This window comes from Rhincodon typus, chromosome 1, assembly GCF_021869965.1.
Source record: "Rhincodon typus isolate 14 chromosome 1, sRhiTyp1.1, whole genome shotgun sequence".
NCBI classification, from domain to species: Eukaryota; Metazoa; Chordata; class Chondrichthyes; order Orectolobiformes; family Rhincodontidae; genus Rhincodon; species Rhincodon typus.
This window is the reverse complement of record NC_063332.1, coordinates 128,538,947-128,556,968: the sequence shown is the minus strand read 5'-3', so window position 1 is coordinate 128,556,968 and position 18,022 is coordinate 128,538,947. Positions and strand designations below refer to the sequence as shown.

The 18,022-nt window shown below is 39.1% G+C and overlaps 1 protein-coding gene across 8 annotated transcripts in view; it reads left to right on the top strand.

The window, feature by feature from the left end:
• The window catches only part of arfip1 (ADP-ribosylation factor interacting protein 1 (arfaptin 1)), a 172,305-nt gene extending 157,775 nt beyond the window's left edge, over positions 1-14,530 (top strand). For all 8 annotated transcript variants that reach the window (XM_048597854.1, XM_048597875.1, XM_048597869.1 and 5 more), the window contains 2 exons: positions 6,427-6,601; positions 13,187-14,530. In XM_048597854.1, the coding sequence (XP_048453811.1) occupies positions 6,427-6,601; positions 13,187-13,342 (331 nt within the window). In that variant the 3' untranslated portion in view covers positions 13,343-14,530. The remainder of the gene's footprint in view (positions 1-6,426; positions 6,602-13,186) is intronic.
• The last annotated feature ends 3,492 nt before the right edge of the window (positions 14,531-18,022 follow it).

The following is an 18,022-nucleotide window of genomic DNA, read 5'->3' as shown; positions in this document are numbered from 1 at the left end:
TTTGATAGAATATTAATTGACAATTTTACAGCTGCTGTTTCCAAAACAATATAGTACTTTTACTTAGTTTATGTGGGTATTGTTGAAATTCAGAAAAATATATATTCACTTGCTCCCATGACACACGTAGAACTTGATTTCACAGATTGTGCATTTTGCTACCAACTTATAAAAAGCAGACTTTTCCTGGTATGCATACACGAGCATATATTAATTAGGAAGAAGTGGACTCTAGATAAAGTGGATTTAAATCATATTATAAAAGATGTCATTGGATATTGCGGGAGGCTAGGGAAGAAATTGCAGAGGCCCTTGCAGAGATTTTTGCTTCATCTTTAGCCGCTGGTTAAGTTCCGGAAGACTAGAGGGTGGCTAATGTTGTTCCATTGTTTAAGAAAAGTAGCAAAGACAAGCCAGGGAACTACAGGTCAGTGAGCCTGACATCAGTGATGAGCAAGTTATTGGAGAGGATACTGAGGGACAGGATCAACCAACATTTGGATAGTCAGCATGGATTTGTGCACAGGAAGTCACGTCTGACAAACTTTTTAGAGTTTTTTGAAGAGGAAACCAAGAGGATAGATGAGGGTAGGACAATGGATGTTGTCTGTATGGACTTTAGTAAGGCCTTTGACAAGGTCCTGCACGGCAGGCTAGTCATGAAGGTTAGGTCGCATGGGATCTGGGGGGGACAAATACTTGGATTCTGAACTAGCTTGACGGTAGGAAGCAGAGGGTGATGCTTGAAAGTTGTTTCTCAGACTGGAGGCCTGTGACTAGTGGTGTGCCATTGGAGTCAGTGCTGGGACCTTTGTTATTTGGTATTTACTTACATCACCTGGATGTGAATGTACAAGACATGATTAGTAAGCTTGCAGATGATACAAAATTAGGAGGTATAGTTGATGGCGAAAAAGGTTATCAAAAATTACAGAGGGATCTTGATCAGATGGAGAAGTGGGCTGAGGATTGGCAAATGCAATTCAATACAGATAAGAGTGAGGTGTTGCACTTAGGAATGTCAAACCAAGGTAGGACTTGTACAGTAAATGGTAAGGTCCTGAGGAGTGTTGTGGAACAGAGAGACCGAGGAGTACAAGTTCATAGTTCATTGAAAGCAGCGTCACAGGTAAACAGGGTGGTGAAGAAGGCATTTAGCATGCTGGCCTTCATCGGTCGCGGCACTGAGTGTAGGAGTTGAGATGTTATGTTACAGTTGTATAAGTTATTGGTGAGGCTGCACTTAAGAGTATTGTGTGCGATTTTGGTCACCCTGTTATAGGAAAGACATAGTTAAACTGGAAAGTGTGCAAAGAAGATTTACAAGGATGTTGCCAGGGCTAGTGGGCCTGAGTCACAGGGAGAGGTTGACCGGGATAGGGCTTTATTCCTTGGAATGTAGGAGAATGAGGGGTGACCTTATTGAGGTGTATAAAATCATGAGGGGCATGGATAGGATGAATGCATATAGTCTTTTTCCCGGGGATGGGGAATTGGAAGCTAGACATGTTCCCATGTTATGAATGTATGTATTTCCTCCATGCGTGTATAATTTTAAATCTTCAATTTCCAGTCACTCCAGTGGCCCTCTGCTTCCTAACGTCAAGCTAGTTCGGAATCCAAGTAGCTAGCTCTCCCTAGATCCCATGCGACCTAACCTTCATGACTAGCCTGCCATGCAGGACCTTGTCAAAGGCCCTACTAAAGTCCATACAGACAACATAGGTTTAAGGTGAGAGGGAGAAGATTTAAGAAGGATCTGAGGGGCAACTTCTTCATGCAGAGAGTGGTGCATATATGGAATAGCCTGTCAGAGGAAGTGGTTGAGGTAGATATAATAATAACATAAAAAACATTTGGATAGGTACATGAATGGGAAGGGTTTAGAGGGATATGGACCAAATGCAGGCAATTGGAACCAGCTGAGTGGGCTCCATGGTCAGCATGGATCGGTTTGGACTGAAGGGTCTGCTTCCATGCTGTATTACTCCATTATTCTGAGTGTTTTCCAATTTCAAGCTGATCCTCTGAAATAAGATTACCGTTCTGTTTCTCAATGCACTAGACCTTGGAGATTTAATTAATTTGTTGGCCTTGTTCTTTTACTGACCCATGTTATGTCATATACACTGGCCATGCACTGCATTGCTGATACTTGATGATGTCCATGTAAAGAATTATTTGTGATGAAGTCTGCAAGTCTGAAAAATAAGCTCAGTAATCAGCACCAGTTTTTTTTAACCAAATACACACACAATGCCAGCAAATACTAGCTTTAGAAAACATTTCAATATGAAAGCACTTCCTTACTGCTTGATGTTCATTGTCAATGCACATGCAATGACCTGTATAACTTTGTTTAAGACTGAACTGGAATGCAGTGTCGTAACACAAGATGTGTACTTCAGTCTTCAGCAAAAAGGATGATACAGATCAAGCAGTGTTTTGTACAAGACACTGTTAATGTTGACTGAGTACATGTATGATTGTCACTTTTGTTTAAGTTATCTGTGGTAGCTTTGAATTAGTCCTGTTGTCTCAGTGTCGGACATGACCATTAAGTCTTGTGTTCTAAAAATTGTTTAACTTTCCCATGTTATGAATGTATGTATTTCCTCAATGCATGTATAATTTTAAATCTTCAATTTCCAATCAGTAAAGTTGTTACTTTTAATTTTTCTCCCCCTTTGCTATTTTCGACCCAACTACCCCACTGAATGGATCAACTCTTCTGTATATGGCTGAATTGGCACAGAGAACTCCCTAGTACCTCGCCTATTGTTCGATATTTGCATGTGGGTCTTCAAAGTGAATATCATTAGCGTCCTATGTAAGGTTTATCATATGTTTGATCCTGTTCTGATCTTTTTTCAATTCTCCTTGGGTTCTTCTGACACCCTCCCTCTCATCATTGAACATCAAGCCATGTCACCTTTCTCTTCCCCATTCTCAACTATTCCCCTCATCGACTATAACCCATCATTACTCCTGCCTTCATTCACTTATGCAATTATTCAGGCATGAATCTCATTATAGAAAGTTATGGTTGTCCTTTGTGCCTCACTGATTATTCTCTAACAACCCCATGATAGTAACTATTATAATCTCCTTAGAAATAAGAATCAGCTGCCTAACCTCAGTTCTCATTCGTCTTCATGCCTAGTATGTCTCCTGGAGTTAATGTTATAAATTTCTTTCCAGCACAGTCACCCTGCACTCTCAACCATTCCCTCGGTTGAATCAATAATCACCATATCTATGCACATTTCCCTCCAGAATGTCTGTTCATTTGTGACAAAAGACCTTATTCTCTCCAAGTGTGGCTTAATGGCATCGTGGAATTGACTGACACCTTGCAGCTCATTGACTGATCTTCCCTGTCATCATTGCTGTTAACTATGTCAGTGATAGTGTGGTTCTTAGTACCAAGCCAGACGTTCACCTATTTTACGATTACTCCTCCATATTACTACTTCTCCTTTCAAACATTTCACCTGTTCTCACCCCTCCATTTAAAAAATTACTGCCTGCTCCCACCCCTCTCAGCTCCAGCATTTGTCCAAGATATTTTCCTTGTCCTCTGCACTTCTGATTTTTCAACCACTGTGAATTGCGTCTTTTGCTGTCCTTCCTGTATCTCTCCCTGCAAACAAATGTTCTTATCCTTGATCACAACTATCTCTCATTCTTCCTATCTCCCATGGCCTCTGTGTTATGGTCTGAATTTCTGCTTTGACGACTTCTTTGTATTTCTCAATCCATCTTATTTTCAATCCCAATTCATTCTAAATTTACTGTGAAAAAACCTCATTCCTCAGATCACTTGAACTTTCTTCTTTGATATCTGAGCATATGCAGAGACTTTCTGGCAAAGGTTTCACTTCCCACCTTACGCTGTTGCTTTGAAAGTCCCCATGATTCCATAATCATGATATTCCTCTTCCTTATCTACTTGCCCCTTGGAGACATCATCTCGACACAAGACCCATGTGTAACTCATGTAATTTGTCTATATCTCTTGACTCCTCCAATTCCTGTATATAGTCACAGCATTCACCCTGCCACATGCCCCCCCCCCCCCCCCCCCCCCACCCACTGTTGCATAAGTGCTGCCCCCTCCACACTTCACATCAGCTCTGATGATGAATCATCTAGACTCAAAATATTAACTTACTCTCTTATTATGGATGCTGCCTGACCTGCTGCGATTTCCACCTTTTTTGTTTTCAACCCTGTATGTTGTCATACTGTTTGTCTGATATTTGTCTCTGGTAAACTATAGTTCTCCTTAGGTTAAGAGAAAATAGGCTTTGGCCTCGCAAATTTTGCATAATTGCCACATATTTACCCCATACCCTGACTAGTATAAAACAGATGTTTCACCACTTTAGCATTTTATTTGACCAAGCTGATCTTCCAACCTGAATTATCTCCATTAAAATAAAGCAAAAAACTGCACATGCTGGACATCTGAAACAAAAAAAAGGACAAAAATCGCTGGAGAAACTCCGCGTATCTTGCAGCATCTGTGGAGAAAAAAACAGTTAAAGTTTCGAGCCCAGTTATCCAACAGAACTGGTAGCACTTTGAAAGAGGCAGTATTTATGCTGATGGTGGGTCTTTTTATCCACCACTTCTTTCAACTTTCTTCTTGCAAATCACATTATCTGTTCTTTGTTACTGAATGCCATAAATTTAAAATGCTTATTCTTTTCTTTAAATATCTTAAAGGTTTCTGACCTCCATGACTGACTTCAGCCTGACACCACCCCTAACCTGAGCCTTTTTCCTCATTCAATTTAGGACTGTAAATCTCTTTCCACCTCCATGTTGCACATTTTGGTTTTTCTGTTATTTTTACATTCAGGCAGCAATGCATTTGTTATAAGTATATTTTTGTTTCTTTGTTTGTTTCTATACCCCATCATCGTTTTAACATTTCTTTTAGCACTGTACATTAGGTCTTCTGTTTTTCAACTCGCCTGTGTTCCCTTCTGTCAGAGGCCTTTCATTGTCCTTGCCCTATCCACACCCCAAAACCTATTAAATCTCTACTTTTTCCTCGTTCTGTTATATGTTCATCAACCTGAAAAATGAACACTTTCTCTCCCCGCAAATATTACCTGACCTGTTGAGTATTTCCAGAATTTTCTGTTTTTATTTCTTTCTCTGATTCTGACCTCCTTTGCGTTCCATTTCCTCCCCAACTCTATGTGCCTCAAGCTAGGCCCCACATTCTGCTGTACTCTCTTCTTGGCCCTCCTCTGTTCCTCCCTTCAAGAATCTGTCAAATGTTTGACCATGCTTTTGAGCATTCTAGTTTTACTGTTTGTGGGCAGGCACTTTCCTGAAGCCTCTGTGAAATACTCTAGGATTTTTCTTACGTCAAAGTATTCTGTAAACACACACTTTAGCAGCTGAACCAAAGACAACATCTGTATAGTTTTTAATGGGGTTCACTGAATTGAGATAAGAGACGGTGTTTCTGGCTAATCTTTTCTTCTCTTCCTCCCAGCCCCCGTTAGCTCAAAGCGCTAACATGCTTCTCCTACAAGTCCACCTGCAGTCTACTAATTCAGCATAGAATCTGGAATTTCTCTTCTCTGTAAAGGTCACTTACTCACTGAACAAACATGCTAAACCATTTAGGGAGTCTCATTTTCAACAGTAATCCACAAATAAATAACTTGTTAACCCTTGCAATTTTTTTGTATGATTTGTTGAATATGAAGCTGACTGGAGAGCTACAATGCTGCAGTGAAATCTAGAGTTTCAAATGTCTTTGCAAAGTTATCTGAACTCAGTGACTATGTTACATCATTGCTTTGAAGCGTGAGACCTGGCAGCTATTGTAAACAAGCACAACTTGTCCTCTCTTTTTTGTAAGAATTGAAATTATAATTAAACACACACTGCTTTGTGAGCAGCAGTCTTTCTCTGGAGGCAATGGTGACACCTTTTATGATGTAAGTATCAGCACTGGAACAATAAGAGAAATTGAACTAAGTCATACTGAAGTATGAACAGATTGTACAATGCATGCTATCCAACTTCATACAGCATAGGAAAATATTGCATGACATGTATCACTTCTGTAATTATCAGGTTATCTTGGACAATATTTTGATAAGGTCATGTAGAAAGTTCACTCATTAATGCCATAGTATAATTAAAAAATAAGCTCCTGCTATCTCTGAGGTGATGAAACCTTTTGTATATTTGAGATGTGTTTTTGTTTTTTTGATCCTTATAGCATACAATTCTGCATATCCTGTGATCATACGGAATATATTGCAAAATGTACCTTCATGTATTGTCTCTGATATCCTGAGAAAAAGATTCCTTTCAGTCACTGCTTTAATTCAATGTCATTAATTTGAAATGGTAATTTATACGATTTATGTTGTTCTATGATTTGTGCTGCAGGATAGAGTATGATGCATACCGAACTGATTTAGAGGAACTGAACCTTGGCCCTCGCGATGCCGTTACAATTCCAAAAATTGAGCAGTCTCAGCAACAGTTCCAGATTCACAAGGAAAAATTTGACAAGCTTCGAGGAAGTGTATCAGTCAAACTGAAGTTTCTGGATGAAAACAAGGTATTGTGAAAAAGCCTAGTTAATCTTATGTGTTACTGCACATGACTGAATGAGGTTATGTAGTAATGTGGCTTCAAGGAAAGGTTTAGCTAAACCAGCACACACAAATATAATTCAGATCCCATTGTTCTTGTATTATACTTTCATCATGCGTTATCTATCTAGTCGAATAACAAATCCAAAGCAATTTGGGAAGCAGAAGTAGCACTGGATAGACCATAGGAGTTTCAGCACTGCTAGGAGGTGCAAAACTAAGGTCCTGTAGTGCTGCTACAGTTGGGAGGGTCAATTGCAGTGTGACAAGTTTAAACCATACAATGCAGAAGTAGGCATTGAGTCTGCTGTGCTATTCAATAAGATCATAGCTGATTTGATTATCCTTAACTCCACTTTCCTCCTTCCTCCCTGTCACCCTTGATAACATTACTGATTAAAAATCTACCTCAGCCTTGCATGTGCTTGATGACCCAGCATCAACAGCCCTCCGCAGTAAAGAATTCCATAGATTCACTACCGTCTAAGAGAGAAAACATCTCTGTCTTAAATGGGCAACACCTTTCCACACCTATCCTGTCAAGTTCCATAAGAATCCTCACAAGACAGTAATCCATACCCAGAATTAACCTTCTCCTGTATGCCTCAATGCACTAAAGTTAAATTGGATATGTTTCTGCCAATTCTGTTGAGTATTAAACATATCCCATTGAACATGCGTTATTTGTTGGTGAACTATTAACTTTGAAGTATGTGCTGTATTAAAAAATAATCCAAGTATTTCCTGTACAACCTGAACTTTTAGGAAGCGATCTGATCTTATTGTTAAGAGATACTGGTATTGATCTACCAGTATGGTCCCCCCGTTAGCACTAACCACAGCCTGCTGGTTCATAGCTACATGAAGGAATAAAGAATAGTGCAAAGAGCTAGAAACCCTTCAGTGTCAAACTTGACTTTATATAGAATCTGAAACTCAAAGATGTAGTGTTCTAGGATTATCTGGAGAGCTGTCCATTCAAGGTTTACGAAAAGACTCAGTTTGGTAACTGTTGCCAGTTTACCATATTCCATTTATCAACAAGATGACTGATTGATTACTCAATTAAAATGTTGGACATTTGTTAATACCATTGGCCAGGACGTGACTAACAAGAATTTCAAAGGAAAAAGCTACCATGCTATATTCAGGATTGCTAGAAGATGACAAGAATGGTGTTGCACTTGTTGTAACTGAAGCACTGCAACATGCTTTTTTGAACTGGAAGCATATCTACACCAGACTGTAACATATAAGACTCTAGCCAAATCACTTTAAGATTACATTTGTTCAGTGCTTTGGGAACAAACTTAAAATGGTAATGAAGATAGAGGTAGACTCAACTTATTCTGGGCTGTAATGTAACATTGAACACTACTGAATGATTTCTGATTGTAATGGCAGACTTGAATGCCAGAGTTAGATCTTCAAATACAATTGTAGTGTTTGAAATGTACATTTCTGTCTCTTGAGCTGGTTGGTTGCAGTCTGTTTTGTATTTTTCTTTTAACATTGGCTGTCTTCCTGTCCTTTTCTAATGAACATATGCACACATGCACACACACACGTCAGAAAAAGAGGACCGGCAAACAACTGTTGTTATCCCTTTAGTTATAAAGAAAAATAAAGCCGGTCTGAGGATTGTAGGTAGCTTAATGCTGATAATAGGAAGGATTCGGGAGTTTTTATTCAAAGGTACAATTGATAAACAATTATGGAGACTGAAATATGGAATAGCATGAATTTTAAAAGGGAAAGTCATGCTTGATGAACCTTGTTGAATTCTAAGAATGCTAGAAAAAAAGTAAACGAGGATAATATTGTAGATGTAATATAAGTAACCTTCATGCCACACAAATACCCGGCAATGACTGTCTCCAATAAGAAATAATCTAACCATCCTCCCTTCACATCCAGTGGTGTTACCATCACTGAATCCCCTACTATTAACAAGTTAGCATTGACCAGAAACTGAATTGCACTTGCCACATAAACACAGTGGCTACAAGAGCAGGTCAGGCTGGGAATACTGCAGCGAATAACTCACATCCTGACTCCCCAAAACCTGTCCATCTTCAACAAGGCACAAGTCAGGAATCTGATGGCATACTTCCCACTTTCCTAGATGAGTGCAGATTCAACAACACTCAAGAAACTTAACACCATGCAAGACAAAGCAGCCTGTTTGATTGGCACCATATCCACAAACATCTGCTCCATCCACCACCAATATCTACAAGAATCCCTACAGAAATTCACCAAAGATCCTTAGACAGCGCCTTCCAAATGCACAAGCACTTCCATCTAGAAGGACAAGGGTAGAATATACATGGGAACACCACCATCCCACAAGTTCCTCTCCAAGCCACTCACCATCCTGACTTGGAAATATATCCTTGTTCCTTCATGTCGCTAGGTTAGAATTCTGAATTCCCTCCCAAACAGTATTGTGGGTCTATCCACAGCATGTGGACTGCCATGGTTCAAGAAGGCAGCTCACCACCACCTTCTCAAGGGCAACTGGGGCAGGCAATAAATGTTGGCCCACCAGTGACACCCATGTTTCATGAATGAATACAAACCAAAAGATTTTTGATGAAGTGCCCAGTTGCAAACTCATGACTAAGGTCAGTATGTAAGCTTTCCTGGAACAAGTAGCGCAGTGAATGGTAAGCTAGCTACAAAACAGAAAACAGCATAATGGTTAAAAGTAGCCACTCATACTACCAAAAGTTGGGAAGAAGTGTTCTGCAAAGATCAGGGCTGGGACCACTTTTTTAACACTCGTATAAATGACTTGGACTCTGGAATCAACAGTAAAGTTTCAAAATTTGCTGACAACAATAGTTTAGGTGTGTCATTAATACTGAGGAAGAATGCAATACAACACAATAAGACATTGATAACCTGAAAAATGAATGTGCAGTTGATAAATTAATTCAGCATAAACTATTATAAATAAGTGTAAGATTATGCATTTTGAATATTCAGAGTCTAAATGGGAAGTAAATCTTAGAACAGAAATACACAAGTCATTAAAAATAGCAACAAGTTAATATGGCTATAAAAATGGCAAATGAAGAACTAGGGTTTATTTCTAGGGGGATAACATTGAAAAGCAGTGATTATGTTAAACTTGTATTAAAACTCATTCTATATAACGTTTGGAATATTGTGCACAATTCTCATCTTCATATTGTAAAGGATGGAGAAGATACAAATTAGATTTATGAAGGTGATACCCAAACAAATGCCCTACCTGAAAGGGTGGTGGCAGTAGATTCACCTATGGCTTTCCAAGGTACTTGAATAAACATTTGAAGAGAGAAACTTGCAAGAAAAGATACAGGGAAGATTAGCAACTGGCAGAGATTAATGGGTCAAGTGGCAGCCTCCTTTGATTTTAAGCTGAGAGAATATGCTTATTAGGAAAGGCTAAATGGACTGAGGAGTGACCCATAGAGACCTTTATAATTATGAGAGGGAACAATAGTGTAGATGTGGAAGAAAATTTTTTTTCCCAAAAATGTACTTTATTCATAAATGTTGGAAAAATACATTACAGAACATTTTTGCAGGAATATTGTAGAATTTGCCGTAAAGTTCACTTATCCCCTTACAGCACGTTTCTCTCAATATAATTGTAATAGTTTTAATATTCCAAAATACATCCCATATTAAGTACACAGCCCAAACGGCAAAACATTACCAATTGGAAATGACAGACAGTCTCATTCAGGATCCTCATGTATTTTCTATATACTTGATTCACATTCTTTGTAAAGCACTAGCCCGAGGGATTCTACCGTTTCCAACCCCTCTGTGCTATGGCTTAGATCGGATCATAAATATAACGTTATTACTAATAAACCTAATGGGGAATTCAGCAGAAACCTCCTTAAGAGTGGCTGGTTATGTGGAACTCATTACTATACGGAGAAGTTGAGAATAACTAGCCTAGCTATATTTGCAACTAAATGAGGAGAAAAGAATAGCAGTATGTGCTGATAGGGCTTGCTGGAGAGAGATAAGAAGAGGTAAGAGTGAAGCATACATCAATTAGGTCGGAAAGCCTGTTCCTGTCCTCCAGACTCACTATAGCTCTATGGATAGAATCTATTGGGGCCTGAATGATGTGGACTACAGTGAGAAATATGGCAGATTTGCATAAGAAGCTTGGTGAGGCCCATCTTGGTGTCAGGAACAATTTGCATACTTCAAGTTCTAGGCATCGAGGCACAATTCTTGCTAGGCAGCTGCAAGTTGCGTATTAAGGGGGCTTATTATTTGTAAATGATGTTATTAATTCCATATCTCGCTCCATTAATTGTGCAGCATTCTATCGCACCACTGACCACAAGAAAGCTAAATGCTAAGAATTCTCAATTTGGAAGTCAAGGAGGTACCTGGTGACTTCAGCTCGCTGCGTGCTCCAAAGGGTTTTTATGTTGAACGCCAGGCACCAACTTCTCAGAGCATGCTGCTTGGGCACTGACCACGCGTGCCCCATTTTCACAGACACTGGCTAGCTTCTAAGGACTCTCACGGCTGTTCTCCGATCCACTTACAGTACATTCCTGTTGGTCCGTAGGCCACAATGGCAGTTATAATTGTAATGCAGCAACAAAGACACCTTGCATTCAGTGTATGCTCCCAACTCATGGATTAAACCAGACTGCATTTCGAAACTGTTTTACTTATTCTCTTAACACTTACTCTCTTCAAACCTTTCTGGATGCTCACCACATCCATGCCATTGCCTTTCCCTTCAGCCAGAGATACCAGGCCAATAGTACTGGTGTATTGCTGTGCTGTTTACTGCAACCACAAGGCCAGGAGGCTTGTGGTTATCCACAGTGCTTAGTCATGTCAAGGATGATGGACTTCAGCTGAGATGGTATTGACCCGGGTGACAACCTTGGACCAGGCTGGCATGGTCTGGTGCCGTGCCCCCATTGCTGTCCTTGTGAGAAATGGATATACTGCTACTCCTCCACCATGACTACCGAGGCTTCTAGACCCTTGCCTTCAAAGTGAGGCTCTAATTTTCCCTTCCCTGACATGCCCAGAGCAATTGTCAGGAACTGTGCAGGGCAGCTTTAGATTCTTGGTGCTTGTATGTCTGTGCACTGGCCTTTGAAGATGGCGTCAACATCAGGAAAGCCAGCACATTCCTGGATATACCAGCAGTGCCATTGTTATGTGTATGGTGAGTGGTAGAATGGGCTAGAATTGGACAAGAGGGGTTCCATAAGGTGGAGTAAAATATTTTATAAATCTACAATCTAACAGACTGTTCTGCTTATTTTAGTTTTAATGCCAAGCAAGCCAGTTCAACTCTGTAATAAAGGTACATGTGCAGGACAAGCAAATTTGATGTTCGTTCTTCCTGGTCCCAATCTACATCGCACTACTTTACAGGAAGTTAACAAGAATGGAAACAAATAGCCTTCTAAAAGGAATGTGTATTTACATAGTGCCTTTCACATATTTGGAACACCTGAAAGCACTTTGCAAGGGAAGAGAAAACAAGTATGTTGTTAGCTCCTAATGGACTGCTTAGGGCAGTCAGGGTCAAGTCCTAGGACTAGGTCATACGCCGTCTGCCATATTTGAGATGTATTCTAGAGAGAAGACAAAAGGGTCTAATTTCGAAAGAAAGCATTGACCATGACTCAGTCGGTAGCCTTCGAGTCAGACAATTGTGGGTGTAAGTCATTCTGTAGAGATTTGAGTACTAAATCAAAGCTCGCAAAATCTAGTGCAATATTTCCAGAAGTGCTGGCTCAATGAGGCTTTGTTGGGTTGATGCAGAAGATTCCAAAGCTCGATTTGAAGGAGAACTTAAATTGACTTGGTGCCCTGGCCAACATTCATTCCTCAACCAACATCTCAAAGTCAAATTATCTGGTCATTATTACTAATTAATATCATGAATATTTGTGGGACCTTGTTGTGCACAAATTTGTTGCTATATTTCCTACCTTACAACAGTGACTCCATTTCAAAGGGAAAGCCTTTGGGACATCCAGAAGTCATGAATGGCACTATATAAATGCCTCTTATTCATCCTTTCCTTCAACTTGAATTGTTTTTAATGTAGGGTTAGCAAGGTACAGAGCTGGATGAACACAGCAGGCCAAGCAGCATCAGAGGAGCAGGAAGGCTGACGTTTTGGGCCTAGACCCTTCTTCAGAAAATGTGTTTCATTTTCTGTAACTGAATAAACTTCATAAAACTGATGTCCAAAGAAAAAGCCCCAGTCACAATTGCAACATAAATCTATTCACTATCTGAAAAATTTATATAATGTGAATACATAAAATTTTGTTTTTCATCCTTATATAGTTGTGAATAAAATTTGCAGAGTGATTTTTGTTGATTAGTGTTTGCCACAGTCTACTTCCTAATCATTCTACAGTAAGTCTGTATATTGGATTTTTATTGCCTTAAAGAGCAGGAGAAAATGTTAGTGCTTTCTGTTTACAAAATCTTGGACTGTATTTCTTTTAATGAAGATTTGAATAGTGATGATTCTGTTCTCTCCACAGATTAAAGTCATGCACAACCAGCTCCTCCTCTTTCACAATGCTGTATCTGCCTACTTTGCTGGCAACCAGCAACAACTTGAACAAGTGCTCAAACAATTCCACATCAAGTTGAAGGCTCCTGGTTCTGACGGTCCTTCCTGGCTGGAGGAACAGTGATATCTCAAAACCTGAAGAAATAATTGATGTGGTTATAAAATCTATTTGAATTTTTTTCTTATTATGAGACAGGGAGACTAAGTAAAATTGTGGTCAACAATATATCTGTTTCTCACTTTTGTTGCTATATGTTAATCTGAAAAATTAGATTGAATATGGTCATTTTATGTAACTGAATAAACTTTATAAGACCAAGACCTACGAAAATTATTCCTTTTTGTACAGGGGTTAGAGGGGAATAGTTAGTATATATCTACATTCAGGTTTGCACTGAACAGTAACTAGATTTGTTTGGTGTCTTCTGGTCTCTACAGTGTAATTGTTTGAAAACATGATTGACAATTTTTATACAAGTTCTTTCACAAAAGGGCACCTGAGTTCACAAAGCAAGTGAACTGTTAAGCAAAACGTAATGACCTTTGCAAAGCAATAGGCTAGATCGCTCCTAAATGAAGCATCTGTGCTGATGGAAATGGCTGCTTTAGCACTCCAAATTACAGCCAATACTGTACTTCCAATAGACTGTTTATTCATTTGTTAATTGTGTCAAATGAGAATCCTTGAGATTGGGTCAAGGAGGGGGAAATGGAACTTTATTACAAAGGCATTAAGCGATAATGTATTAATATTAATATTTACAAACATCTGGTGATGTTAATATATGTTCACTTGGTGCCATTAACTTTCAAGATTTGCTTGTTTTTGATTTGGCATCATTGCTGTTTTCTTAAAGGTATAACTCTAATAACTAAGCCACGTACCCGCCTTATGTCTACAATCGTGTGCCTTTAGCAATGCATTTTCCACTCAGTAATGTTACTGAGATTCTTGAAACATTTTATGATTCATGACTATCTCCTTGCCATCTCCAAGGCAGCATGGAAAAGAGATAGAAAAGGGAGAATAACAAGATTGGGTTAATTATTTCCTCCTTATGCTTCTGTTGTGGGATTCCAATAACTATATTTGGGTTTAGTCTTATGACCATGCTTACTTTTCTTGCTAATAGCGTACTGTCATTCACTGAATGAATGTTTTTTGTAAACACATTGTAAACAGTCTTTGAAATTAATGCTTCTATGTGTAAATCTTTTGGATTGTCATTCTGTTTAAACTTTGTGGCAATGCCTTCTGCATTCTGTATATTGAATATTTAACATTAAATTAACCTCATATTTTAATGTAAAACATTTGCATTATTTAATTTTTTTCTTTATGGTTGTTGGTCATTCTTTGCTATTGAAGTTAATATCCAGATTGTGCCTCTATTATAAAAACACTGTACAAATTAAAAGGTGTTTGCTGCAAGCTAAGTTTCTGAATGCTGTGTTTTAAAGGACATGTGGAACATTTTTAAATCCAGTGAGTACATGCACCTAAATTGGGATTGAATCTGCAGCTTTTTCATGTGGTTGCATATTCATGAGCCCTCCCAGAATGTCCTTGCTTTGAGTTCATGGTGATCTTATGTGAAGTAAGTGTCAGATTGTGGTCCAGTAGGTATCAGAATCACTGCTAAAAGATGATGACACGATTACAGTTCTGATACTTGTAACCTAGATACTCTGTGTCTTGAACACTATTCATCCTATTATTGTGGACATTCTGTGAACGAGTACTTGTCCATGAAAGAGCAATTATTGATTCCAGAAGAATTTCCTTTATAGAGAGTCTGATGTAACAGCTTACATAGGAAAATAGTCCTGGGAAAATATCTCTCCTTATGTAGTTAAAACAGAAAACCTTCCCAATTCTTTTCATTTTGATAGCATGTGCTACAACCTGTTTCCTAAACAGTAACATGAAGTGCAAATGTCATCTTGTTGCTGGCTGACTGTGGAGCACTGCTTAACAATAAAAAAAAAAATGCTGTTTTACTATATTCTGTAGCCTGTGCAAACTATTTGTTTGTGCTTCAAACCAGGCCACATTGAGAGTTGTCTAACAAGCGAAGAGGTGATAGTTTTTCACTATTAGCAGCATTAGTGGAAGTGATGGCAACTATCTGGGACTCCAGTAGGCCCCAGGCCAGTCATTGTATAGGAGTAAGGCAAGTCAAGGATTGCTGGGGCCAATCAGGCATGCTACGATCAATTGGGCCCCCTGCTAGAAGAAGCCCCCAGTTGGATGGGGCTTCAAGCCAAATTTGCAATGTGGCTGGCAGGTTTTACGGGGCAGCCTCACCACAGAGTAAAGTACCAATCTGCCACTGGGAAAATAGTGGGTAAAGGCCATTAAATAACCATTATTTGGCAACTTAAGGGACCCATAGCTCTCAGGACAGGTAGGTCACACCAGCCTGCCACTGGCAAAATGCCAGCAGAGGTGGAATGCAAACAAAACCTGCACTTCTACATCCGATATTCTGTAGTATTTGTCAGATTTAAATATTTGAAATGTGATTTTAATTAAAGTTAATTTCTTGATAATATGGCAGATAGTGGTGTAGATAAGTAGAGAAAGGGAAATGGTATTTGAAATTGAGAAAAGAGATTTTGAAATGGTTTGGTAATGAAAAGCATGGTTTAATTACAGTAGATTTTCAATTGCTAATATTTTCTTGTTCTGAAACAAAGTTTCATTGAATATGGTAGTTGTATGAAATTAACGTACTCCCTTTTGCTTGAATGCAGAATTTTTTTTTGTATTTTCACTGATGCTTGCAAAAAAGAAAAAAAGTTTTCAGTAAGGACCGCCAGCAATAGCAGATGTGTTGGTTGTAATTTTCCAAAAATCCTTGGATTCTGTACAAGTACCAAAGGATTGGAAACTGCTGATGTAACACCCCTATTCCAAAGGGAGTGAGGCAAAATGTGGGTAACTGTAGGTCAATTAGCCTGACGTCTATTGTTGGAAACATGATGGAATCAATAATCAAGAAATAATAGCACATTTGGAAAATCATGATCTAATCAAGCAGAGTCAGCATGGTTTCATGAAAGGGAAATCATGTCTGACTAATTTAGACTACCGGAAGGGATTCAACAAGGTACCTCATAAAAGGATAAGCCATAGGAGCCCATGGTGTTGACAGTAAAATATTAGCATAGATACAGAATTGTCTCATGGGCAAGAAACAGCAATTGGGAATAGATTTTCATACTCTGACTCTTTTTCACGTTGGTAAACTGTGAACACAATTCCGCAGCAATCAGTGCTGGCACCACAACTGTTTACAAATTATGTTAATGAATTGGAAGAAGAAAGCAATTGTAATATAACCAGGCTTGCAGGCCACGCAAAAATAGGTGAAAAGGCAAGTTGCAAAGGGATTACAAACCTAGAAACCTACTGGATGCATGTAGATAATTCTTTGAAAGTGGCATCACAAGTAGGCAGGGTGATGATGAAAGTGTTTGGCATGCTTTCCTTCATCAGTCAAGAGCACTTAGTATAAGAGTCGGGATATCATGTTACAGCTGTACAAGACATTGGTAAGGCCACATGTGGAGTACTATGTACAATTCTGGCCGTCCTACTATAGGAAGGATGTTATTAAACTGGAAAGGATGCAAGAAAGATTTACAAGGATGTTACCAAGACTGGAAAGATGGAGTTATAATGATAGGCTGGGCCTTCTTTCACAGAGTGTAGGAGGCCAAGGAGTGACCTTATAGAGGTTTATAAAGTCATGAGGGGCATAGATAAGGTAACTAGCCAAGATCTTTTCCCCAGTGTAGGGTATTCCAAAACTAGAGGGCATAGGTTTAAGGTGAGAGGGGAAATATTTTCACACAGAGGGTGGTGTAAGTATGGAAACAGCTGCCAGAGGAAGTGGTAGAGGCGAATACAGTTACAACATGTAAAATACATTTGGACAGGTACATGGATAGGAAAGGTTTAGAGGGATACAGGCCAAACAAAGGCAAATGGGACTAGTTCAGTTTAGGAAACCTGATTGGCATGGACGAATTGAGTCTGTTTCCATACTCTATTACTCTAAACCATTCACAAGCAAAATTGATAAGTTAAGAAAGTTGCAAATGGAGTATAATGTGGGAAAATGTGAAGTTCATTTGGAAGGGAGAACAAAGCTATTTAAACTGAGAAAACACAGCAGAAAGCTGCAACACAGGGACTGTGGGTGATCTGTGCACAAAACACAAAGCTGGTATATACACAGATGCAGCAAGTAATCAGGAAGGCTAATGGAATGTTGGCCCTTATTTCTCAAAGGGGTTGAAGTATAACAGTGAGTGAGGAAGTCTTATTGCAACTGTACTCGGTACTGATGAGACTACATCTGAAGTACTATGCACAGTTTTGGTGCCCTTATTTAAGAAAAGATATTATTTCATTGGAGGCAGTTCAGAGAAAGTTCACTAGATGATCCCAGGTAAGGAAGGATTGTCTTATAAGCAAAGACTAAAGAGGTTGAGATTCTAACCACTGGATTATAGAAGAATCTCATTGAAACATATGAATTTCTTAAGGTGCTAAAAAGGGTAAAGGCTGAGAGAATGTTTCCCTCACAGTGGAGGCTAGGACCAGAGGATATAGTCTCAGAATAAAGGAGTGCCAACTTAAGAGTGTGATGAGGAGGAATTACTTTTCCCAGAGGGTTGTGTGTGTTTAGAACTCATTACCGTAGAGGTGTGGGAGCAGAGTCCGTGTCTATATATAAGGCAAAAAAAGATTCGAGGAATGTGAGGAAAACGAGGAAAATGGACATGAGGAATG